Source organism: Chiloscyllium plagiosum, chromosome 34 (assembly GCF_004010195.1).
Source record: "Chiloscyllium plagiosum isolate BGI_BamShark_2017 chromosome 34, ASM401019v2, whole genome shotgun sequence".
Taxonomy (NCBI): Eukaryota; Metazoa; Chordata; class Chondrichthyes; order Orectolobiformes; family Hemiscylliidae; genus Chiloscyllium; species Chiloscyllium plagiosum.
This window is the reverse complement of record NC_057743.1, coordinates 38,146,263-38,173,571: the sequence shown is the minus strand read 5'-3', so window position 1 is coordinate 38,173,571 and position 27,309 is coordinate 38,146,263. Positions and strand designations below refer to the sequence as shown.

General features: G+C 44.6%; 1 protein-coding gene across 1 annotated transcript; it reads right to left on the bottom strand.

The window, feature by feature from the left end:
• Positions 1 to 27,201, bottom strand: pgd (phosphogluconate dehydrogenase). The gene is made up of 13 exons (XM_043676234.1): positions 27,151 to 27,201; positions 20,634 to 20,709; positions 18,877 to 19,056; positions 18,088 to 18,153; positions 15,802 to 15,920; positions 14,000 to 14,069; positions 12,045 to 12,179; positions 10,942 to 11,131; positions 8,112 to 8,242; positions 5,768 to 5,901; positions 4,706 to 4,805; positions 1,420 to 1,542; positions 1 to 339 (listed from the first exon to the last, which is right to left on the bottom strand). The coding sequence occupies exons 1-13, from the start codon at positions 27,156 to 27,158 to the stop codon at positions 220 to 222; spliced, it is 1,452 nt and encodes a 483-aa protein (XP_043532169.1). The 5' UTR covers positions 27,159 to 27,201; the 3' UTR covers positions 1 to 219.
• Between the last annotated feature and the right edge of the window lie 108 nt (positions 27,202 to 27,309).

Below are 27,309 nucleotides of genomic sequence, written 5' to 3'. Positions count from 1 at the left end.
TCATGGTTTATGCACATTTTATTGTTTATTACAACTTTTGATTCTTCCCAAAGATTTGGATCTTATTGAAAATTGACTTTCATTGCTTCTAGACCGGATATTAGCACAGGACAGAGAATGCCTTAAGTTAGAATATTTAAAACTACAGCTTTTCTTTCAAGTATCTACTCTGGTGGAATGTTATTTTTCCAAAATGGTTCAGTGCCAACCATCGAGAGCTTATGCGTTGTATGAAGATGAGGAGACATTTCCTCCATGCCCCGTCCAGTTTGTGTGGATGAACTTGCCAGGTTGGCAAAGCAGCTCGTACGTGTGGGCACCAAAGTAATCCCTTTGTGCCTGCAGGCAAAAGAATGAGTAGATTAGAGAGAGTGCCATAAATCTGCAATCCCCAACCTCTCCTCACCAGGCGTTCCAACTCCAAAACACCTTGCCCTCCCCTCAAACCCAATAGTAAGAGTCAAAAATACAAACTGTACACAAGGGGGAGACATTCTGGGTTCAGGCTGGTCAGGCTCAGCCAGCTGGTGACCTGGCAGGGATCAGAGATGCCATAACCAAAGCCTTGCAGACAGTCAGTCATTCAGTCATCGGGGAGTCCGGAACCAGGGGGCACAGTCTAAGGATACAGGTTGGTGGGTGGCATTTCGGACTGAAATAAGGAGAAACGTCTTCACCCAGAGAGTGGAGAGCCTGTGGAATTGTCTGCTACAGAAAGCAGTTAAAGCCAAAACATTGAATGTTTTCAAGAAGGATTTAGATATAGTACGGAGGGCTAAAGGCAGCAAAGGGTAATGGGGGTGGAGCAGGAAGAGGGATTCAGTTGAATGATCAGAGTCATGAGAAATGTTCCTGCTGAAGGGCTGATGCCTGAAACATTGACTTTCCCTTTCCTCGGATGCTGCCTGACCTGCTGGGCTTTTCCAGCAGCACACTCTTCGACCATGATCTCCAGCATCTGCAATCCTCACTTTCTCTTGAGACCACAGTGAATGGCGGAGCAGGCTCGAAGGGCCGAATGGTCTACTCCTGCTCTTATTTGCCATATTGTTATGGACACGTAGCGCTGTGTGTCAATGACACCTAAACCAGCCTTGGCCCAAGCAGTTAGCTGTAAATTTGAGCTGGATCTAGTGGAGGCAGGTTATTCTTTCAGGAAAAAAAAGGTGGGTTTTTTTCCCCTTTAATACTTCGTGTTACTATGCTAAAGTATCAGATAGCAATTGTTGAGGCAATACTAAACCCACTGCACTCCCAGGGGGTAGACCCGGCCTGCACAGCCCCTTTCCGGTTTTTGTGTGAGAATGAGTGAGTGAGTGAGTGAGTGAGTGAGTGAGAAAAGAGGCTGTTGCCTGGAGAGGGAGGTGTTGGGTACAGCTTTAGTAAAACAAAGGATAACATTATGGGTAGTGTCTGTACCTGGATCAGGTTTGCTGGAAGCATCTTATGGCGATAACCGTCGTAGAAGGATAAAGCGGTACTGAAACAGGGCATAGGGATGCCCATCCGTACCCCAGTGCTAACCACATGGCGCCAGGATTCCTGCAGACAGAACAACACAGTGTCAATCAGCTTCTCGCAGCAAGACCTGGATATACGCTGAGGGAAGGAAGAAGTTATTCCTCCCAAAATTATCTGCATTAAAACAAAAGAACTAGGAGCTGGAAGTGGTCATTCAGCCCTTTGAGGCTGTCTTGCCATTTAATAACATTGTAGCTTTGCCCACACTTTACTGCCCACTCCCAACATAATCATTGCCTCACACAATCAAAACTATTCTCAATGACCCAACCTCCACTGCTCTCGGAGGGATAGAATTCCAGTGATCACCAAATTCACAGAAAGGAATTTCTCTTCACATCTCTGCATCAAATGGGAGACCCAGGTTTTGGAACTGTGCCCCAGAGAGTGATAAGAATCCCACACGAGGGGCGACATCCTTTCAGCTCTACCCCTGCAGGATCTTGATCACCCTACGATCTACTGAATTCCAAAAATTAGAGGCCCAGGCAGTCCCACCTTTCCTCCTGAAACTACGGCCTCCTCTCAGGAATCTGCTTCAATATAGATAAACCTTCCTGAATTATGACCCAGAGACAGACAGCAAGAGACCTTCGTCGAAACCCAATTTCTTTCAAATGCCTCAGCAGGATGGGCAGCGATTGTACAGAAAAGAAAATGCTTCAGGTTAACTTAGTTCTGATGAAGCTTTCACTTGGATTTTAGAATCATACTGCAGTAACAGGCTGTTCAGCCCGTCAAGTCTGCACTGACCGTCCGAAGAGCATCCCACCCAGATCCAGCCCCCCATGCTATCCACTTCATTGTCAATAGCCAATTCACCTAACCTGCACATCTTTGGACAGTGGGAGGAAACCCACCCAGACACAGGGAGAATGTGCAAACTCCACACAGACAGTCACCCGAGGCTGGAATTGAACCCAGGTCCTATGCGCAGTGAGGCAGCAGTACTAACTACTCAGCCAACGTGCCAGCCTTCTCTCTCTCTCTCTAATGTCATGTCGTAGCTTTAGTTAATCTTAGGTGACATACATAACAGAAAGGACACAGAACTGTCTCAAAGGTAGAAGACAGAGGGTGGTGGTGGTGGAGGGTTGCCTTTCAGACTGGGGCCTGTGACCAGTGGTGTGCCATAAGGATCGGTGCTGCGTCCACTGCTTTTCACCATTTATATAAATGATTTGGATGTGACTACAGGACATATAGTTAGTAAGTTTGCAGGTGACACCAAAATCAGGGGTGTAGTGGACTATGAAGAAGGTTACCTCAGAGTACAGCGGGCTTTTGATCAGATGGGCCAATGGGCTGAGGAATGGCAGATGGAGTGTAAATTTAGATAAATGCAAGGTGCTGCATTTTGGAAAAGCAAACCGAGGCTGAACTAATACACTTAATGCTAAGACCCTGGGGAGTGTTGCTGAACAAAGATCTTGGAGTGGAGGTTAATAGCTCCTTGAAAGTGGAGTCACAGGTAGATATGATAGTGAAGGTGGTGTTTGGGATGCTTTCCTTTATTGATGAGAGCATGGAGTATAGGAGTTGGGAGGTCATGTTGCACTGGCTGGGCCACTTCTGAAAAACAGCATTCAGTTGTGGTCTCCCTCTGATAGGAAGGACGTTGAGAAACTTGAAAGGATTCAGAAAAGATTTACAAAGATGCTGCCAAGTTTGGAGGGTTTGAGCTATAGGGAAAGGCTGAATAGGCTGGGGCTGTTTTCCCTGGAGCGTCGGAGACTGAGGGGTGACCTTAGAGGTTTATAAAATCATGAGGGGCAATGGAGGGGCAGGGGTGTCCAGAACAGTCCAGGCATGGGTTTCGAGAGAGAGGGGAAAGATTTAAAAAGGGACCTAAGGGATAATGTTTTTCCACACAGAGGGTAGTACGTGTATGGAATGAGCTACCAGAGGAAGTAGTGGAAGCTGGTACAATTATGTTTAAAAGGCATCTGGATGGGTATATGAGTAGGAAGCGTTGAGAGGGATATGGACAAAATGCAGGTAAATGGGGCTAGATTAATTTAGGATATCTGGTCGGCATGGATGAGTTGGACCGAAGGGTCTGTTCCATGCTGTACAGCTCTGTGAGTAAGAGTTAAAAATTTGTTCAGGTTTTCCTATGAAGAAGATGCTCCTTTTTTTTTTAAAGGATAGGAACCCTTTTTAAAAGGATTGTGAAAATTGGTTCATGTGAAATATTGAGGGAGGCATGGATCCTCAGCGGGTGTTGGTCTTCATCATTCTCTGCTCCAGAGGGAGGGTGGGTCATACAGGCAGTTAGAGAGACCACAGACAGAGTCATACAGCACGGAAACAGGCCCTTCTGCCAAACTCAACTGTGCTAACTAGATTTCCTAAACTAAACAAGCCCCATTAGAACCACAGAACAGTACAGGCCCTTCAGCCCTCGATGTTGTGCCAGCTTTTTATCCTAATCTAAGATCAGACTCATCTACATACCCTTCACTGTGATATCTTCAAAGTGCCTATCCAAGAGTCCCTTAAATGTCCCTAATGTATCTGGTTCTACTGCCACTGCTGGCAGTGCATTCCACGTAACCACCACTCACTGTGTACCTCTGACATCTCCCCTAAACCTCCCTCCAATTACCTTAAAATGATGCCTCCTTGTAATACACATTTCTGCCATGGGACAAGTGTCTGGCTATTCATTCTATCTATGCCTCTCATCATCTTTTACACCTCTATCAAGTCACCTCTCATCCTCCTTCACTCCAATAAGAGAAGTTCTAGTTCCTCAACCTTTCTTCATAAGACGTGCCCTCCAGTCCAGGCAGCATCCTGGTAAATCTCCTCTACACCCTCAAGCTTCCACATCTTTTGCCAGCATTTGGCCCATATCACTTTCAATATTTCCAATCCATGTACCTGTTTAAATGTTGTCAACTCACCAGCCTCCACTACTTCCTCTGCCAGCTCGTTCCATACATTCATCACCCTCTGCGTGAAAAAGTTGCCCCTCAGGTCCTTTTTAAAATCTCTCCCCTCACCTTCAACTATGCCCTCTAGTTTCGGCCATGATCTCACTGAATGACAGAACAGGCCAAATGGCCTGTGCCTGCTATTTTATTGTGTATTTTGTTGCCAGAATGCTGCTGTTTCACTTTTAGGTTCTGTTAGTTTAAGATGTCACAGACTCATAGTTTGATGTTTGCGATGAGAATACCTGACAATTCTGAACAGCTTTCATGAAGAACTGGTCCAGCAGCAGGTTCTGCAAATCTGGATTTGCATCAAAAGCATCTTTAATTTTACCCAGGAAGACACTGAAAAAGACACAGAAAACACAGACGTTACAAATATTCCCTCCCACACGAACTGTCTGAAAGTGTCTATTTGTCACCCAGGAGCCTGTAACTATGACCTCGAAATCCAGCAAATTTCCCAATGTCAAGGAACACAGTCACTGCAGGAACACGGATTGAAAAAGATATCCCAAAACCTTCAACGTTTTGATACAGTCCTTATGTTATACTGACTGCAGATATAGTTTCTTTTAAATCTGCAAGTCCCAAGAAGCAAGAATTTCATAGAATCTCTACAATGTGGAAGCAAGCCATTCGGCCCATCAAATCCACACCGACCCTCCAAAGAACATCCCACCAGACCCTCCTCCTATCCCTGTAACTCTGCATTTCCCATGGCTAACCCACCCAGTCTGCACATTTCTGCATACTATGTGCACTGTGGACAATTTCTCATGGTCAATCCACCCTAAGCTGCACATCTTTGGACTGTAGGAGGAAGCCCATGCAGACATGGGGAGAATGTGCAAGCTCCACACGGATAGTTGCCCAAGGCTGGAGTTGAACCCAGGTCCTTTGCGCTGTGAAACAACAGTGCTAACCACTGAGCCACCGTGCTGCCCAAGTTTCACATTTCATTTGAAACTTGTGGCCCTTGGAAATTTAAAAATGATGCCTCCTAACCCAGTATTTCATAGTGAAGGGAACTCCACCCTTTCCTCCAGGTTTATAAATAAGGATTAAATACTCTGCAAGATAACCAGCTTCTCATTCTGTGTGTTATGTACAATTGCACAACTTCAATTTCCTCCTTTAAAAATGTCCCTCATGATACTTGCTAACACCCACCATCTTCACAAAACTGAGTTCTGCTTGCTCCAATCTCTCATGCTGCCCAGTCTGGAAGTTCACTAGATGGCATCCTAGGACCTTTTATCACCTTTAGGCACCATACAAACGCAATTCCTAAGTGTGCCCCTCACCTTCTGATAATGCAGCCTCCTCTCCACATCAGTGCGATTCCACCGTAGTTCAGACACCAGTTAAACTCTTTAGCTGCTTGTCTCAGCAGCATGAATCCCTGGGCATAGGAGATAATCTTCGAAGCGTAGAGAGCCTACCAAACAAAACATGTCCCAAAATGTAACACTGACTTCACACCTCTCCCCAACAAGTGCTGCCCCAACCTGTACTTTTTATTTAAAGAAAAATCAAAATTGGGGGCCAACATGATAAAGTAGCAACTCCCTTCGCTGTACAATGACACGTGAATTTGGGTTAAACATGGACAATCTTTATTTGCATTTTATTGGCCTATTCCAATGAACACCTACTGAAACACAAACTGCGTGTGTCTCACACAGACAGACAGACGACAGAGAGAGAAAATGAGACACAGTGAGAGAGATGCATACACACACGAGAGAGTGAAAGAGAGAGTCACACAGAGGACAGTGCGAGAGACAGAGACACCCAGATACATGTTCCCACAGACAGAAAAAAATGCATATCCCATTCCACGTTGTGTGTATTAAACTGAATACTTCACAGTAGCATCAAGATGGATACAGCGTATTGATACACCTTCAGGTATTTCCTGATTGAAATCGGGGCACCTTGAACACATTCGGAAATTAGGATGTGGCGTGGTTTTACTTGTCTCCACGTTTCAATTCAGAAACAGCTGGAAGCCATCTTCCACTTGTCATTCTCCTGCTAACAGTGAGGCACAGTAACAGACACAGGGGGTTGTACTGCAGAGAATCAGAATAAAACCTCAAAATCCAACCCACTTCACAAAACAAAGAGATCTTGAGCATGGCTGGGGAACAAAGGATGGTCCTGTTGATGAAGCTTTTGTCTTGCTCTCATCAGGGTAGGATCACAGGTACATCAAATTTCAAAAAGGAACAACAATTTATGTGGAAACAGACACACGGAAATGCCACCCCCTGCAAGTTCTCCTCCAAACCACTCACCATCCTGACTTGGAAATATATCACCGTAGCTTCAGTGTCTCTGGATCAAAATCCTGGAATTCCCTCCCTAAGGGCATCGTGGGTCAACCCACAGCACATGGACTACAGCGGCTCAAGAAGGGAGCTCAGCCCCACCGTCTCAAGGGGCAACTAGGGACGGGCAATAAATACCGGCTCAGCCAGTAATGCCCACATCCCACGAGTGAATATAAACAAACAAATAAATAAATAAACAAGAAGAGAGGGTTGGCAAGTGGCCTCTGATTGGTGGAGAGATGGCTGTGAATGCACAAGGAACAATTAACTGAGAAGCTTTTGTGAAAATTCAAACCAAAAAAAAGAGACGCCAAGTGTGGACAATAAAACAAAACAAAACATATTTTAAATAGTTATAGGAGGGCTCTTAAACGGCACAGCGGTTGTGTCCCGAGCTCTGGGCCAGGAGGCCCAGGTTCGAGTGCCACCTTCTCCAGAGGTGGGTCACAGCATCGCTGAACAGGCAGATGGAAAATATCTTAAATTAACCACCTCGTTTTTTGTTTGAAAAGAAAAAGGAGCCAGCCCAGCCTCTGAAAGATTTGATTAATTATTTCCTCCGATTCCTTCCTCTGTCAAAACGTGGACATTTTGAGCCTGGCCTGCCAGTCATCTACTGCTACTCTGCCCAGTTATTTAGAGGCAACAGCAGGCTATTCCACCACATGGGGAGTCACAGCAGAGCCCAGGGTCTGGCAACACTGGACATCCCCACCCAGTAGGTTACCATGGTGACCAGGAGCAGGATGTCTGCCTGATTTACTTCCTCGTGCCCAGGGCTTGGGACATTTATAAAACCCTTAACAGTACCTCACCAGAGGGCAGCCTGCCTTAAACAGGAAGCAGAGTCAGGAGTGTGGTGCTGGACAAGCACAGCAGATCAGACAGCATCCGAGGAGCAGGAGAATCGATATTTCAGGCAGAAGCCCTTCATCAGGATGATGCTTATGCCCGAAACGTTGACTCTCCTGCTTCTTGGATGCTGCCTGACCTGCTGTGCTTTGCCAGCACTACATGTTGCGACTCTGATGCGCCAGCATCTGCAGCCCTCACTTTCCCCCAGCCTTAAATAGGGAGCAGTTTAAACTTTGAAAAGGGTCAGTCACTTCCGAAAGAAACGGGGCAGGAGTCCCGTGTAACTTCCCCCAAAAACACACCCGGATTCTTACAGAAGCTGCACACAAGTGGATCCTAGCTCATGCCCAATATTTACACCAACATTTCAGATCAGAAACAGCTACTTAAATACAACACACACCACACAAAAAAAAACCCAAAACGGAGCTCTCAGACAATCCCTCAGGAATCCCACCTGGCGTATATCTTCCAGGAAGGTCTTTTTGTCCCCCGAGAATTTTGGATCGTTTGGTCCCGCCAGCTGTTTAGAAGCTGTTATCCTTTCATCTTTCAGAGAGGACAGGCACCTCGCAAACACAGCCTCACCTGAAAACATCGAGATCGTTCCGATTACAACCCGAGTGGACAGCCCCGCCCGAACCCATGCTCATGGTGACTCTCCACACAAACCCACCACCTCCCCCCTCACTGCTTTGAGCTCTGCCCGTGCATCGTCTATTCCTCTCTCCCTCATGTCATCGAGCCTGAAAACATCGAGATCGTTCAGATTACAACCCGAGTGGATAGCCCCGCCCGAACCCATGCTCATGGTGACTCTCCACACAAACCCACCACCTCCCCCTCTCACTGTTTTGAGCTCTGCCCGTGCATCGTCTATTCCTCTCTCCCTCATGTCATCGAGCTTCCACCCAATCAGCTACAGACTTTATTTGACTTACCACATGATTGTAGTGAGGAGGGATTGCTCATTCTCCCTGCTCTTTGGGGTACAGAGATTTCTCCTGAATCGCCCTTCTGGATTTATTAATAACTACGTTCGGAGTCCCTTCCAATGGGGAAAATTCTCACTATCCTTCCATCCAATGCCTTCATTTTTTTTTAAAAGGCATCCAGCAAGTTCCCTCTCAAGCTACTCTTTCTATAAGAGGACAGCGCTGGGTTGTGCAGTCTTCCCTGACAGATTATAACCGCTCTCTTCAGGCATCATCCTTACAAATCCTTTTACATCCTTTCACTGCTTCTTTAAAAATAACCCCCCCCCACCCAGAATTTTCTAATTAAGATCTAATCAAATCTAATCAAGTATGGAAGTTATTTCGCTAAGCTTGAAGATTTGTTTCAGACGTTGCGCCACCATGACTGGGTAACATCATCAGTGAGAGTCTCTGGTGAAGGGCTGGTGGTATGTCCCTTCTCTCTATTTATAGGTCTTGGTTTTTTAAGGTGGATGATGACATTTCTGGCTCTTTTTTTCACCCCAAGGGAGTCTATACAGGTTTGACAAAAATTTTCCTCCTTTCCCTCCCCGGATTTAAAATTCTCTCTACAAATGGCCTCCAGACAAGTCTGTTTCACCAAATCTACACTTGGCCCATAGCCTCGACTCTTATTACATTTCAAGGGCTCAGAGGAGGTTCAGAAGCATTTCCCAGGGAGGAAGGGTTTGTCAAATGAGGAGCAGTTGAACACTCTGGACCTGTACTCGATAGGAATTTAGAAAGATGAGGGGGATCGAATTGAAATTCCAGGATACTGAGAGCCCTGGATGGAACAGATGTGGAGAAGATATTTCCAGTCAGTCATCAGAGAGACTAGGACCTGAGGGCTCAGCCTTAGAGTGAAGGAGTGACCCTTTAGAATGGAGATGAGAAGGAATTGCTTCAGTGGGAGTTGGGGGGAGATCTATGAAATATATTGCTGCAGAGGGCTATGGAGGCCAAGTCATTGAGTCTTTCAGACAGAGGTAGAGAGGTTCTTGACTGGATCAATGGTTACAGGGAGAAGGCAGGAGAACTGGGGTTGAGAAACATATCCGCCATGCTCGATTGGCAGAGCAAAGTTGATGGGCTAAAAGGCCTAATTCTGCTCCTATATCTTATGTTGTCATCCAGGTACTTTTTAAGAAGATTGTGAGGTTTCCCACTTCAACTACCCTTCTATAGGCAACAGACAGCTATATTGGCATTTTGAGATGGAGTCATTAACCTGCATCAAATGGTTTGTGTATCTTGGCCCCTCTACCACATCGAGCTACTGTACGATGGACTGCAGTGACTCAAGAACGCAGCTCCCTAACAATTCCTGATGAGCAATTAACACTGACCAAGGCCAGCGATAGCCACATCACCCCCTCACCCCAAAGGTCAAGCGCTGGGCTCCAAAGCAAACATGACAATGGATGGAGAATGGCAGACTCCAGTCAGCCTATAGTGAGTTACAAGTTACAGCACCATTTTATTTGCTAAGTTCAGGAGTGACCAGCTAATGTGGCAATTCAAAGTGAAGGAAGGAAGGAAGATTCACAAAGTTGCTGCTGCTCTCAACACTTTCAGTGAAAAAGATTCTTCTGAGTCACTACTTCTCGGTTTTGTACGATGACATTAAGTTTCTCTTCCCATTTGCTTAATCTACTGAGATCAGAGTTAATTCCACCAACGGAATTTATTTGGGGCTCAGATACAAGAGTCAGGAGGTGATGCTGACCTGTCAGACCTCAGTTGCAGTACAGTTCTGGGTGCCACACTACAGGAAGGCATGGGAGAGACACAACGTAAAAGCAATTTGTGTGAATGGCTCCAGGAATGAGAAATGTTGGCGATGAAGATCAATTGAAGAAATTGTTCACCTTGAAGAGAAGTTGGCTACAGAGAAGATCTGATCAAGGTTTTCAGAATAATGAGTGGGCTGCCTATACAGAAGATAGGGAGAGGCTGGCGCTGCTTGCAAAAGCATCAAGAATAAGATGGAGCAGATTTGAAATGATGTGCAAAAGCAGCAGGTAGGAAAGGAGGAAAAACTTCCTCACACCCAACAGGTAGTTAGGGTCTGGAATGCACTGCCTGGAAATGTGGTGGAGGCAGGTCCAATTCAAGATTATTTGCATAAAGAATGATATAAAGGGATATGGGAAATGAGTCAGGGAAAAGTTACCATAAAACATCCCACTTCTCATGGGGTATAAATTGGTGCTCCCTTTGAAACTTGGTATTGTGTCTTTTTTCTCTGGCAACACACAAATCTAGTTATTGGCGCCACACGGTGGTGAAGGTGGGTGTGTCCCTTACCAATAAGTGTGACTGGCACTCCGAATTCCAGGGATGAGATAGCAGTCCACTTCCCCGTGCCCTTCTGACCTGCAGAGTCTTTGATCTGGGGCAGCAGTGGCTTCCCTTTGGGATCCCGAAATTTGAGGATATCTGCTGTGATTTCAATCAGGAATGAATCAAGTTCCGTCTTGTTCCATTCCTTGAATACCTGACATGGAATAAAACAATGCACAGGTTTTACTGAAAAAAACAAAACCAGGAATCTCCTCCACACCCACCAACTCAAATCCACAAATCTCTAAAAATGCCAGGTTAAAAATGAAAGATTTTATAAGTACTAGAGCTGGTTAAAAAGTAGTCAACAAATGCCATTATTCATAACTGAGGATGTTCAAGAAGCAATGGATGTTTTGTATTGAAATAGAGAATTACGCAGAATAACTCTTGGTCAAAAATCCAGCTTTTAACTCGATGCCAGAGAGACGGTAAAATTTGAACACAAAAGAAAATCAAAGTGTTCCAGATTCTGGGAGGTACACACGAGATCGCAGAGTGGACTGAATCAAGCCACTATATAATCAATCGAAAACAGAAATAGCTGGAAACACACAGCAAGTCTGGCAGCATCTGTCGCGAGAGAAACAGAGTTAACATTTCAAGTCTGGGATGACTCTTCTTCAGGGTAAGAATTTGAAGAAGGGTCACTGAACCTGAAAGGGTAAAAACAATGACTGCAGATGCTGGAAACCAGAGTCTAGATTAGAGTGGTGCTGGAAAAGCGCAGGAGTTCAGGCAGCATCCGAGGAGCAGGAAAATTGACGTTTCGGGCAAAAGCCCTTCATCAGGAATCCTGATGAAGGGCTTTAACCCGAAACATCGATTTTCCTGCTCCTCGGATGCTGCCTGAACTCCTGCGCTTTTCCAGCACCACTCTAATCTAGACACTGAACCTGAAACTTTAACTTGGTTTCTCTCTTGACAGATGCTGCCAGACTTGCCTGTGTTTCTCCAGCTATTTCTGTTTTCCATTCAGATTTCCAGCATATGCAGTTTTGTTTTAGTTGCTTTTCTTTCTAACGCTTTCCGGATCAGAGTTATACTTGCGAGTAGGTCGTGCTAACCTCCGCCATTTCGTCATGGTTCATGAGAAGAACATCCTTCATCAGCTGATAAGCCTCGCAGATTAACTGCATGTCCCCATACTCGATCCCATTGTGCACCATCTTCACAAAGTGACCTGCGCCTTCATCGCCCACCTGAGCAGAGATCAGAGAACTTCAGTCTGGGTTTCAAAGCTACAGGTCACCGTTCTGATTTAACGAGATGGAACGACATGGTTAACACAAAAACTGCGCAAATAAAATAGAACCTGAAACTCGTTCAAAACAGTAATCACAGCATGAGCTTCCTCAATGTCAAACTTTAAAATGATCCAACGCTCAAATCTCTCATTCTAATGCTGCAGCTGTGAAGTAACTAGGATGGTAAAAATTCACAATATTACTTTACACATGATCCAGGAGCAGGAGGAGGCCATTCGGCCCCTCGAGCTTGCCCCTCCATTCAATACTATCATGACCTGATCTCACCTCAGATTCAACTCTGCTTTCCTGCCCACTCCCCAAAACCCTTCAACCTGTTACTAATTAAATGTCTCAGCATCTAACGTCGCTAATCAATGTCTCAGCTTCCCCCATGCTCTGGGGATAGTGAATTCCACAGATTCCACTTAAGCTTCCGTCTGACAGTGGAAATGGTATGAGTTGTCATTTTAATAGTGGAAACAAATTCCCGACCTAAGGGCATTGTGGGTCAACTGCTGCAGTCCTAGAAGGCAGCTCATCCCCACCTTCTCAAGGGACAACTAGGGACAGGCAATAAATGCTGGGCCTAGCCAGTGACACCCACATCCTATGAATTAAAAAAAAAGTCAAATATTTATATATACCATTATTACAAATATAGTTTTTAATCAGTGCAACAGCTATGATAACACATTTAATAAAATGGAATAAAATATTTGAGAGTCTGGAGGTGCCTTACAGATTAGTAAGAATGAGTACGATTGACTGATATTAAAGGGACATCCACATCTGAAACTCTTCTCTTCCAGACATCGAATTTCCAGCATATACAATAAATGATTGAGTGTTCAGCTCAAGGATCATAATACAAAAACACTGACTGAAATACTGAAAGAAAACATTATCCTGCTAAACTTTGTTTAACTTTTAAATTGTCAGTCAGACTCTGTGTGAGGTACTTACGTGGTTAGATGGAATTGGATAATGGTATCGAATGCTGGAATCGGCTTGAAGGACTTACTCCTGCTCCTATTTTCAGTGTATATTAAACACAGGGCCCCAAACTTTGGAGACAGAAAGAACATCGTGGCAGCACAGTGGCAAGCACTGCTGTCTCACAGCACCAAGGACCCGGGTTCAATTCCAGCCTCGGGTGACTGACTGTGTGGAGTTTGCACATTCTCCCCGTGTCTGCATGGGTTTCCTCCTGGTGCTCCGGTTTCCTCCCACAGTCCAAAGATGTGCAGGTCAGGTGAATTGGCCATGCTAAATTGCCCCCGTGTGGGCTAGGTGCATTAGTCAGGGGGAAAAGTAAGAGTAATAGGGTAGGGGAATGGCTTTGGGTGGGTTACTCTTTGGAGGGTCGGTGTGGACTTGTTGGGCTGAATGGCCTGTTTCCACACTGTAGGGATTCTATTCTGACATGCATCTGCCTCGATGCAACAAAAACAGGAGAGAGTTATTCTGATTCACTTCTCAGGACAATGCCTTGACCAATAAAATTCAATCTACCTTTAAACTGGTCTGGCAGTTGACTGTCAGTCATTATCCAACAGGTACTTTCTTTATGGCATTGACTCTGCCAGGTCAGAGTTCACTTGACAACCAATCAGCATTTGCTTCCCTCTCAGTATAAATGTCATTTCCTGTTATGTTGGCCCGTCTTGCAGATTTTTTGGCGAGTGCAAGATAAAAGGCTTTCGACAAAAAGTGCCTTTTTCCAGCAATACTCAGAGTCCTTTAACACTGGAGACATTTGAACTGACACTCACCCAGTCACAACAGGCTTCACCAGTTCCAACTTTAGCAGCAATGCTCTGGAAGATATGCTTGATGTGGGGCCTATACAAGGAAGATGAAAACACAAAGTGAACCAAACTTATCACGGCATCAAGCAGCTCGTGTCAGGCCCAAAACCATTCATTCAACAAAATCACTGAACTTCATCACCAAGGAGACTATAAGAGACAACAAAACAGTGGACATCGCTCTTACAAAATAGGAACATTATCAGTGGGTTAAACATTAAACTCATCCATCATTACACCACAGCATTGTTTCACATTAAAAAGACAGACATTAAGAATTGGAATAATGTATCAAATTGGTCGGGAAATCAAGGCACTTATTTTGAAGTTTGTTTAACACCAATAAAGGTTCTGTGACATGTAAAAATTAACTTTTCTAGTCTGTTCCTGGTATTCTTGCAAATTATCCTGATGAGTACAAAATGAAAAGCTTAGGGGAAAAAAAAACACACTTTTCAATATTCCTGTTTAAAATTGCCAACATCCAACTCTTGCAATTTCACCCCAGACAACCTGGTCATTAAACCGGGTTAGCAGCGTCCTACCCTCAGCATCTGCTCAATACTGCCCCCACAGGATTACAGAAACCGCACACACAGCTGACAGAGCAGAGCAACTCTCAGTTATGAACAATTCAGAGACTAACTTTCAGAACTCCCAGAAGTGACACAGGTGTTCCCGGGTGGGGTTAATCTAGGACACAGCTACAGAGACTGCAAAAAGCATCGGGTCTCTCACCCAAGGAGGGGGCAGCTCATGGACAGGAGACACTTCTGTGCAGGCCACTGACTCTCCTGCTCCATCAGGTGACCTACCCCGGAGATGCCAAAGGGAGATTGGCTGGTGATAGGCTGCCCCTACCCTATGCCATCCCTGTAATCCTGCATTTGCCATGGCTAACCCACCTAGCCTGCACATCCCTGGATATCATGGGCAATTTAGCCTGGCTAATCCACCCCAAACTGCACATCTTTGGACTGTGGGAGGAAATCCACACAGACACAGGGGGAATATGCATATTCCACACAGTCAGACGAGGCAGGAATTGAACCCAGGTCCCTGGTGCTGTGAGGCAGCCGGCTAACCACTGAGCCATTGTGCCACTCTAGAACCACAGAAAGGATACAGCAAAAAAAAGGTCATTCAGCCCTCTTGTCCATGCTGACCCAAATGCCCTTCCTAATCCCATTTTCCTGCACTTACCCATAGCCCTGCAGCTTACAGCACTCACCCTGCAGATCCAGGAACCTTTTACGGTCTCTGCATCTACCTCAGGCAGCGAATTTCAGACACCCATCACCCTCCACATAAAAATGACATTTCCTCATGTCCCCTCTCGTCCTTCTGCCAATTGGCTTGAATCTCTGACTCCTGGCTTTTGAACTCTGTCAAGGGAAACAGGTTCCTCCTGTCTATCTCTACCCCTCACAATTCTGTACACTGCAATCACGTCACCCGTCAGCCTTCTCTGTTCCAAGGTACACAACGCCAATCTCTCCTTACAGCTACAAATCTCCAGCCTTGGCAACATTCTAGTCAATTGTCTCTGCACTCTCTCTACAGTAATTACTGTAATGTGGTGCCCAGATCTACACACGATTCTCCCGTGGTGGCCTGACTCCAGTTCGCATTTACCCCCTTTTTCTAATGGGAGCTCATTTCAGAATCTCATTTCTGAAGCACTTCAGAAATACAATTTGCAGGGATCACACAAAAAACTGATAAAAGAAACAGATTAGCTGCAGTGATCAGGGCTGTGGACATACCAAGCTTCTTTATGGCCACCAGGCATTAGAGAAGGTCCGTATCGAGCTCCATCCTCTCCACCGCTCACCCCGCTCCCAACAAACAGCAGACCCTTCGCCTTCAGCTCTTTGCACCTCCTCTGCGTTTCAGGAGCGAAAGGGAAAGTAAAGGTACCTTGGTCACATTTCCACAGCAAGTTAAATATAAGCAGCAGGTAATTGCGTTTGTCAGTAAAGCCAAAGAACAGCACAATTATCAAAACTTCCAAATGCTTCTGGGATTTTTAAGCAAATGACACAAAGTGTAGTTTGTGACATTTCTATGATGTCTTGCATAAATATTTCAGAATGTGACGCTGTGTTAATCTCCACAGACACTTGAATGATAATTAAACTCCTCCACAAGATAGTGGCGCAGCTTGGGTACTCGGCGTAGTTTATTAAAAATTAATAAAAGCTCACAAATCTATACCTCAAAAATCTAACACAAGATACAAGATGAAAAAAAAAACAGATTATCCTTCAAACTTTTCTCACGTAGTCACGGACACCCGGGATTGCTCTCAACAGAAATGTTAAATGTTTGAGTATTATTGAAAAACACATTTTAAAAACGTTTACATTTTGCACTCATCAGGACAATTTGCAAGAATAGCAAAAACAAAAGGGTACACTATTTCATACTGCACAAGGAGAGAGTGCTGATTGGTTGGAAAGTGGACTCTGGTTGGTAGAGGTGTTGCCATGGTGAATAAGACCATAAGACATAGGAGCGGAAGGAAGGCCATTCGGCCCATCGAGTCCACTCCTCTGCATTTACCCCCTCTAATTCTAAGGCTGTGTCCACGGGTCCTAGTCTCCTCGCCTAATGGAAACAATTTTCTAGCGTCCACCCTTTCCATGCCATGTATTATCTTGTAAGTTTCTGTTAGATCTCCCCTTAATCTTCTAAACTCCAATGAATACAATCCCAGGATCCTCAGCCGTTCCTCGTATGTTAGACCTACCATTCCAGGGATCATCCGTGTGAATTTCTGCTGGACACGCTCCAGTGCCAGTATGTCCTTCCTGAGGTGTGGGGACCAAAACTGGACACAGTACTCCAAATAACCAGAGCTTTATAAATTCTCAGTAGCATAACAGTGCTTTTATATTCCAACCCCCTTGAGATAATTGACAACATTGGATTCGCTTTCTTAATCACAGACTCAACCTGCATGTTTACCTTTAGAGAATCCTCAACTAGCACTCCCAGATCCCTCTGTACTTTGGCTTTACGAATTTTCTCACCGTTTAGAAAGTAATCCATGCTTCTCTTCTTTTTTCCAAAGTGCAAGACCTCGCATTTGCTTACATTGAATTCCATCAGCCATTTCCTGGACCACTCTCCCAAACTGTCTAGATCCTTCTGCAGCCTCCCCACTTCCTCATGTGCAATGGGTGCTGTACATATTGATCCACAGAGTCCTGCCCTGTGTATTGGCATGCTCTGACTGCCTGCTGGTTTCAACTGAACATAGGCAGGCACTCTCTGGTTCACTTCTTAAGGCAATGCCTCGACCAGAGTCAACACAAATGACTTAGGTTTAAATAAAACTGGAGTTAAATGCCAATCTTCAGCTAACTTGTATATTCTTCGTGACAATGCTTCTGCAAAGTCTCACTCTCTTCACATACAGGTATAAAATCTTCTCCCCATTTAACTTTCTTGTAAATGCCCTGAGCACATGTCAAAAGTTTCAATAAAGCGTCTCTTCAGCAATATTCAAGTCTGCCCTGTCAAATGACTAAGCTTTGAATAATTAACATTAAAAAAGGAGAATGGGCAGGATTACAGGGAGAAGGCAGGGAAATGGCAGTGGGCTAGTCACACGTTCGAAGAGCTGCTGCAGACATGATGGGCCGAATGACATCTTTCTGCACTGTCAGAATTTGGGGATCTTTCACGTATTTAAAACAAAATTACTTCTACGGTCCTGCTTTATAACATTTTCATCAGTTTTGACACTCCCCATACAAAATGGTTACCCACACTGATAATGGAGACTCCAATGTAAAATGTTGAAACAACACCTGCCCGTCATTTCTAGGGGGGGAACACTGACACATTTACACAGACTGGGCCCATCACAAAACTGAGCCTAGACATTTTCAGCAGGGACAGGACGCAGGACCTGAAAACATCTTTACCCACTAGAACAATCCCCATGACTGATAGTAACTCTTGCACACTAATTAAACATAACAGGTAGATAAGAAAACTCTATGTTAAACAGCATCACTCTTGTCTATCATCGTGATACGAACCGTTGTGTCTCTGTATTCTGAGTTCCCACCATCAATAATGATGTCACCTTTTTCCAACAGTGGAACCTGATAAGGGAAAGAGAGAGAGAGAAAAACAGATCTATTGTGTTCTTTAATTTTCTTTTCTTTGTTCTTGTATCAGGTATGGGGGTCTCTGGCAAGGCTGATGTTTATTACCCATCCTTAATTGCCCCTTGATAGGGCTATTTCAGAGTCAGTCGCAATGCTGTGGGTCTGGAGTCACGTGTAGGCCAGACCAGATGAGAACGGTAGATTTCCTTCCCCGAAGGGCATTAGTGAATCAATTGTTTTAAACAATTTTATCACTTCACAGTCAAGTATTTTATTTCAGATTAATGGATTGAATTTAAGTTTTCACAGGCCATTCGGGTGAGATTTGAACCCACGTTGCAGAATACTAACTCAGGGACATTTCTGTTTATGCTAATCCACAGGAGAGTCGACAGGGAATAGGGAGTTTGGACCGGAACTTTCCGGAAAGTTCCTGACAGAAAGATGCCACTTGCAGCTATGGGACCACAGCCTGGGAAGGGAGTGCACTCAAATGGGGGGAGATTAAAAAAAAAAAGCTGAGCAGGGAAAAAGGGAGCATTGTACAGTCTGGAGAAAAGATACACACTTTCTCTGTGTCACCCACACTTCCACTGGGAGGGAGGGGGTTTGGAATCCTTCTGCTTCCTCCTCGCCCTGGCTTGAGCAGGCCGTTTGCTGTACCTTTTTCCTCCATTCCTGCATTTGCAACAGAAACTTGCCCCACCAGAGACGTACCAGCTTCTGGATGAAGTCATCGACGGCCTCACCAGCCTTGACCAGGAGGACAATACGCCGAGGGCTCTTCAACTTAGACACCATCTCCTCCAGGCTGTGGGCACCAATCACTTTGGTGCCTTTAGCTTCATTTTGCAGGAAGCTGTCCACTTTGGAAACGGTCCTGTTGAAGGCGCAGACCTGCAGCAGAGACAGTGAGTCAGCTCTCGATTAGACACTACCATCCTGCAGCACCGCAGAATGTACACAGTGCAACCCTTAGCATGGTCACAGTACCACAGGAGCCTGTGGGGAGCACAGAGAGAAAACACTGTAATGTACAGGTCAACAGCCCTCAGCTCCAGCTCAGTATCACAGGATTTCGCCAACATGAGTCCTCGGTAGAGACCCTCTCAACACAAAATGTTAACTCCCCTTCTCTCTCTCCACAGATGCTGCCTGACCTGCTGTGTTTCTCCAGCATTCTCAGTATTGATTTATCTCTAGCACCTGCAGTGTTCTACTTTTATTTCAACAAGTTTCAATCCTCTTCACACAAAGTAAAACCTACCCAACATTCTTATGGAGCCCAATAAAAGGCAAAACGCTGAGGAGGCTGGTGACACACACACACACACACACACACACACACACACACACACACACACACACAGAAAGCTGGAGTAACTCAGTGGGTCTGGCAGTGTCTGTGGAGAAGGAAATTAATGCCAAATCCAGTAAGACTCTCCTTCTGAAAAGTCAGATTGCACTCAAAACTTTAACCGTTTCATTCTCTCTCCAATGTTACCAGAGTCATAAAGGTCTACAGACACACAAAGGCCCTTCTGCCTATCGTGTCTGCAGCAGTCAAAAACAAGCACCAAGTCCATTTGAGCATATGGCTCGGCATTGCAAGTGCACAGCTGAAATTCTGAAAGAGATGCAAAATGGACTTAAAATGTAAACTGTTTCTGATGCTGGCAGGCCTGCTGAGTTCTTCCAGTAGTCTGTGTATTGGTTTCTTCATTGATTCCCATACTGTAGGGATTCTCTGGCTCACTGAGTCCTCACCAACCCTCCAAAAGTGCATCCCACCCACCTTCCTACTCAAGCCCTGTAACCTTGCATTCCCCACCTAGCATGCACATCCCTGGACACTATGGGCAATTTGGCCTGGCCAATCCATCTAAGCTGCATACCTTTGGACTGTGGGAGAAAACCAAAGCACCTGGAGGAAACCCACGCAGACACGGGGAGAATGTGCAAACTCCACACAGACAGTTACCCGAGGCTGGAATTGAATCCAGGTCCCTGGCGCTGTGAGGCAACAGTGCTAATCACTGAGCCACCGTGCTGCTCCATTATGGAGCCCAATTCTCCTCATTTCTGCAAGCGAAAAAATTCAACAGGAAAAATCACATTTTTGAAAGCACCAGGAAACAGAGCATCCATTTTGGCTTTTGAGCCTTAGGGAGATCACCAGATACATGTAGAATTAGCATAACCCAGTGACCTGCTGGTAATCAGCGTTCTGTCTCCCAGCCACGTTCTGCTGGTTAGACGGCACACAGATGGATGGACAAAGTGGGAGCAAGAAAATGAGGCAACTTTCAATCTTACAGCCCTTCATCAAGACCATGGGTGCATGACTCCGTGTCCCATTCAATGTATACCCTTTGAAGCACAGTCACAGTTGTTTTAGCAAATGCAACAGGCACTAAGGGCACAACAAGATGCCTCCACAGCAGACAGAGAATTACTGGTCAAGTTATACTTACCACAAAGCCATGATCATTCATGTTTAAGATCAGGTTTTGGCCCATCACAGCCAATCCAATGAGTGCAATATCAGCTCTAGTGGGAAAGACAGAAACAAACTTGGGTTTCTTAATCTCGTTCTAAGTACAAACACACAAATTAGGAACAGGCCATTCGGCCCCTCGATTCTGCCCTGCCATTTGATAAGATCATGGCTGATTGGTTTACTCCACATTCCCAACAATTCCCAATAACCTCTCAACTTTTATTCTCTGGCTGAAAAAAAATTCCAGTTATCACAAACATTCGAGGAAGACATTTTTAAAGAATCAAGACCCACTGAGAAGATATTCCTCCTCAGCCCTGTCTGAGTGGACAACATGTTATTTTAAAGCAGTGACTTCTTGGCTCTAGGATATCCCACAAGAGGAAATATCCTTTTCACCATCACTTTATTGGGGCCCCTAACACGCAAACATAAGGAGAATTGCAGGAGCAGCAGATGCAAGAAAAATTCTCATGTGGATTAGAGAGAGAGAACAGACAATCAAATCTGCCCCACTTCCAACACCAGTCACGGCAATGACCATCCTGCTTCAACAAGGCTACAACTAAACCTTTACACTGACCCTGCGGGTCAACGTGCAACTCAGAATGACTTCCAGGCCATATATCATCAGGGTTCGAGCTCTGAAATGGCCAATTATAGAAATGAAAGCTGATGCTCCTGGAGAGCTCACTAATGTGGAGAAGCAGCAAATTCAGAGGGATTCTTTATTTTCTTCGACCTAAAGATTTACAAGGATGTTGCCAGGGTTGGAGGGTTTGAGCCATAGGAAGAGGCTGAATAGTCTGGGGCTGTTTTCTCTGGAGCATCAGAGGCTGAGGGAGGACCTTATAGAGATGTATAAAACCCATGAGGGACATGGATAGGTTAAATAGACAAATTCTTTTCCCTGGGTTGGGGGAATCCAGAACTAGAGGGCACAGGTTTAGGGTGAGGGGGGAAAAATTTAAAAGGGACCTAAGGGGCAACGTTCCCCACACAGAGGATGGTGCATGTATGGTATGAGTTGCCAGGGGAAGTGGAGGAAACTGGTACAATTTCAACATTTAAAAGGCATCTGGATGGGTATGTGAATAGGAAGGGTTTAGAGGGATATGGGCCAAGTGCTGGCAAATGAGACTAGATTAGGTTAGGATATCTGGTCGGCATAGACGAGTTGGACCGAAGTGTCTGTTTTCATGCTGTACATCTCTATGACTCTATAGCATACCAATCATTGAGCGTGCTCCCACTGAAGATCCTAGCCTCTTCTTTGATTATGATGGCAAGGAGTTGTTACAAAAAAAGGATATGTTTATCATATTGAAATGATTTGGGAAACTTGGTTAACATGGATGAGTTGGATTGAAGGGTATGTTTCTGTGCAGTATAGCTCTATATCTTTAAAAACCAGTCTGTGTGGAGTTTGCATGTTCTCCCAGTGCCTGTGTCGGTTTCCTCCAGTTATCCCTCACAATCCAAAGATGTGCAGGTGAGGGTAAATTGGCCATGCTAAATTGTCCATAGTGTGCAGGGATGTGCAGGCGAGGTGGGTTAGCCATGGGAAATGCAGAGTTATTGGGATAGGATAGGAGTGTGGATCTGGGCGAGATGCTCTTCAGAGGGTCAGTGCAGACTGGATGGGCCAAATGGCCTCTTTTCACACTGTGGGAATTCTATGATAAAAGACAGGGGTCATGTTTGTAAGGACAATGCTGATCTTGGCTGTGTTGTCCCTTCACTGGAACCCATGCACTGGAATAATTTAGCAACACCTCAGTCCACTCTTGCCCCATGTTGACATAAACTGGGCAACATACTGGGCGATTTTGAGCATCCAATATCCATCTGGTTATGGAGGAAATAAAATGGATGGGAAAAGCCCATTGGAAAAAGTGTTTATGCCCTGGATACACAAATTCATTCCAGCTCAAGGATTGCTGACACATTCTTGTGTAACTGCATTGCAAGATCCTCAGGCGCAGATATTACACTGTTTGGTTAGGACACTATTTCAATATTATTAACCATGTTAATTTCCCTGTTTGCACAACTTCCTCTATATAGGAGGATAATTCTATTTTCAACTTAACACGCATTGCAAAGTCTTAAACACAATATTGCAAAACAGCACTAGACTTGAGACATGGTGCTCTTGGAATGTGGCAATAACTCTCTCATCAGTCAGCAAAGTTACAATCTGATACTTCCTGATCCCATCCCACCTACAGAATGAGGAACCAAAAGGTCTTCCAGTTTCCTGCAAAAGCGGTACCATATACAGTTCAAGAGAAAACATACAATCCAAAACGCAAGGGAGCAGGGCAGTCAATTCAAATCCAAACAATATTCTCTCTCTGATAGCCTGCCCATCAGCTACTGAGTCACTGCAACTAAAAAGGAACAGCATTATTAAGACAGAAGGTAACTATGTGGTTCATCATTCTTGTTCCTACGATATAGTCAGCTTCAAACTTGTATTTTAATTTATTGGATATCACCATCATTGGACAGTTTGGATAAATTTATGAGAAATGTTTATTTGATGCGCAAAATTAATCTTTTGATTTTATAAAAGCTGATTGCCAATCTTTTTGGTTTTGATTTCAGATTTCCAGCAATATTTCACATTTCTATTGTTTATATTCAATGCCTGGATAATTCTTGATAGCTTTCACAGTGCTAAATTTCCAAATATTGTTGTACCGTAGAGTGTGAAGTATTGACACAAACTTGACACTGATCATAGCGAAGAATTAGCAACATCTGAAAGTGATGAATAAAGATAATTCAAGAAGCAACTTGCGCATGATCCAGAAATATTTCACAGTGATTTACCAATAATGTGTGTTTGTATCAATACACGAAGCAATCCACACACCAACAAAACACCTAACTCACAAACCGGAACCAGACAGAACAAACTGCTTTTATGCAGCCTACAGGCAGATTCAACCAGAGATGTGAGAACCTTAAGGAGACTGTTTCCTTTATTACTTTCCCTCAGTTTCCAAAGCTAAAAAAACCAATAGTGCCTCTGAAGCCTGAAGACTCTCTGCCAATCTTTCTCAGTTTTCACCGAAAGACACAACCAACTTCTCAATTTATAAATGAATGTGAATAATGATCTCTGTAGTTTGCTCAGACCTCTATATTCTGGTTAATCTTTTAAAACTGACTTTTATTCTCTTGAAGAAAGAGATATTCCATAAATACTTTCTAATCAACCTATTCAGAGACATTATTACACACCTATGGAGCAGGCGGGACTTGAACCTGGTGGTAGGGACTATAGTTAGAATGTATCCATGTGCCTAAGTACTCTAAGGAGAAGTTTGGCATATTAGCAAATTCCTTGTTATCTATTTCAACCGACTTGATCAGACATAGATGTTAACTTCCATCTTCTGTCCCAGAGTTAGGGTCACTACCACTGTCCCACATGATCTGGAGCTGAAATTCAACCCCTTACACTGTTTTGCCACACTCCCAAATTCAAGAGGTATTCTACACACTGCAACAAGGGTTGGAAGCTATAGTGACTGCATTTGGAATTTGATTTAAAGACAGGATACTCAAGTGGTTGTTGGGATATGCTTTTTCAAAAAAAAAAAATTCATGTGGTGTGGGCATCACTGACTTGGACAACACTTACTGCCCATTCCTAATTGCCCAGAGGCCAGTTCAGAGGCAACCACGTTGCTGTGGATCTGCAGCGACATGTTGGCCAGGCCAAGTAAAGACAGCAAATTTCCTTCAGTAAAAGACATTGCTGAAGCAGATGGGCTCTCCTCACCCCAACAATCACCATACATGATCATTATTAAACTATTTTAGATTTTCATAGCATTCTAATTCCAACAGTTGCCATGGTGGGATTCAAATCTAGGTCCCCATAACATTACCTGGGTCCCTGGATTAATAACCTAATGATAATACCACTAGGCCATGACCTCCCATAGAGGTTGCAAGCAATGATACCCCCACCACCAACAGTTGAAGGAAATCAGGAACGTGAGGCTTAGGACATAGATCAATACAGCACAGTACAGGCCCTTCAGCTCTTGTCGTCGTGCTGACCTTTTGTCCCACTCTATGATTAAACTAACCTACCAGCCCTTCATTTTTAATATCATCCATGTGCCTATCCAAAAGTGACTTAAAAGGTCCCTAATGTATCTGACTCTACTACCACTGCTGCTAGTGCATTCCACATATCCACCAATCCCTGTGCAAAGAACCAACCTCTGACATCTCCCTGAAACCTTCCTCCAATCACTTTAAAATTATGACCCATCGTGAGAGCCATTTCCACCCTGGGAAAAATAAAGTGTCTGGCTATCCACTCTGTCTATGCCTCTCATCATCTTGTACACCTCTATCAAGTCACCTCGCATCCTTCTTCGGTCTAATGAGAAAAGCCCTAGCGCACTCAACCCAAGACATGTCCCCTCAGTCCAGGCAGCATCCTGGTAAATCTCCTCTGCACCCTCTCTAAAGCTTTCATTTACTTCCTATAATGAGGTGACCAGAAATGATCTTTGGATTCATTCCTTTATTCTAGCTTCTGCGAGGATGCCAGGATAGAGAGTTCTTCTCATTGGCTCAATGAGTGGCCAGGAAAAGCTCCAAAGTGCTTTTCCAAAGCTTCAGAGACTACTCAATAAAATCTGAAAGAAGGAGTGGGGAGAATGAAACAAATAAAATATTGATGGGGTGGGGTAGGTTTCCTTCTCTGCTGCCAAATATTCTCACTTCCCCACACGTGGGGATCCTGTCAACAGAAAGGTGAGGGCTACAGCACTACGGTCATGAACAGCACTGAAGGCTGCCCAACATTGTCTCTCTTTCTAAACAAACTACGAAATTGGAGAGGGTTCAGAAGAGATTAATCAGGGTGCTACCAGGTATGGAAGGTTTGAGTGAAAGAAAGGCTGAATAGGCAGGGACCTTTTTTCACTGGAGCATAGGAAGTTAAGAGGTTATCTGATAGAGGTTTATAAAATCATGTGTTGCTGGAAAAGCGCAGCAGGTCAGGCAGCATCCAAGGAACAGGAGAATCGACGTTTCGGGCATAAGCCCTTCTTCAGGAATCCTGAAGAAGGGCTTATGCCCGAAACGTCGATTCTCCTGCTCCTTGGATGCTGCCTGACCTGCTGCGCTTTTCCAGCAACACATTTTCAGCTCTGATCTCCAGCATCTGCAGTCCTCACTTTCTCCTCATTTATAAAATCATAAAGAGCATAGATAAGATTAATAATAGGCGTCTTTTCCTTAGGTTGGGAGATTTCAAGACTGGGGGCATATTTTTCAGGTGAGAGGAAAGAGATCTTAAAAAGATATGAGGGGCAAATGTTTTGCACAGTGGGTGGTTCGCGTGTGGAATAAAAGTCCTGAGGAAATGGAGGATGTGAGCACAATTATAGCGTTTAAAAGACACTTGGCTAAGTAGGTGATGAGGAAATATTGGGAAGGATATGGGGTAGGAGCAGGCAGATGGGATTATGTTCAGCCTGGACTGAAGGGTGCGTTTCCATGCTGTATAAATCTATAATCAAAGCCCTATTCTCACTCCAATGTATTCTACACTATTTCAGATATTTAGTCCATCTTTCCATAAAAGATGCAAAGCTCTAAAACCTCAATCAGGATACTTCATATTCCAAGGAGCAGGAGAATCGACATTTCGGGCATGAGCCCTTCTTCCGGAACCTGTGCCTGAAACGTCGATTCTCCTGCTCCTTGGATGCTGCCTGACCTGCTGCGCTTTTCCAGCAACACATTTTCAGCTCTGATCTCCAGCATCTGCAGTCCTCACTTTCTCCTACTTCATATTCCACCAACAACCGTGTAACCTCACTCTCTTGACTTTTTATTTAATGACTACATTTCACGAGATCCCCAAGCTGTTTGGTTTAAACTCTTAAATTAATAAAAAGACTATTTGATTGCCTCTAAAAGTCACTACTTCAGTAGCGAGAGTACCAAGACCTCAAGTCACTCTTTGTAACTATATGCCTCCCAGCCAGAAGCATCCTAGGGAGTCTGCACTGCACGGGCAGCCCAATGACTGAATATCTGACGCTCCACCTAACAGACTTGTGCAAGAGCCGGGAAAGGCCTAGGAGATCGACAATATCCTCGACTCTCATCCAGGAAAGGCCAGCCCGAGCTCAAAACCCCACAGAGCAATGAAGGAAAGGGGAAACAGGAAGAGGAAATCGTCCAGATTCAAGTGAGTAAGCCCTTTAACTAACTCTGCATTCAAAAGCACACAATCACTTAAGGGAAAAGAAATCAGAACAAATTCAGACAAGGAAGCAAATAAAATATGAATAACATGGAAAATGAGCAACACAATACTGCCAGAAATCTGAAAGAAAAGTGCTTGAAATCCGCTGATGAATACAGATTATCTTAGAGTATTAAATACAATTATTATTTTACATGAAATAGAGTCAATCCCTGCCCACCCTGAGGGATATACTCACTCAGCCATGGTGCAATCTTCACTACCTGATCCCTCGCTGCCGCGAGTTTGTTACATTTCAGCGATTAGGACCCGCCCCCTCGCTCCTATTGGACGGCCGTGAGATTGATACATCGCGTGCTGCAGGGAGGCGTGTTCTGATGGGATGGCTCGCCTGTCA

Bases quoted from the DNA above. Each gene is read 5' to 3' on its own strand.
- pgd (XM_043676234.1), bottom strand. The intron at 12,180-13,999 runs GTGAGTGTCAGT...ATCTCTGCTCAG, and splicing joins GTGAAGCCTGTTGTGACTGG to GTGGGCGATGAAGGCGCAGG. The intron at 340-1,419 runs GTACAGACACTA...TTTTGCCTGCAG, and splicing joins TTCCAGCAAACCTGATCCAG to GCACAAAGGGATTACTTTGG.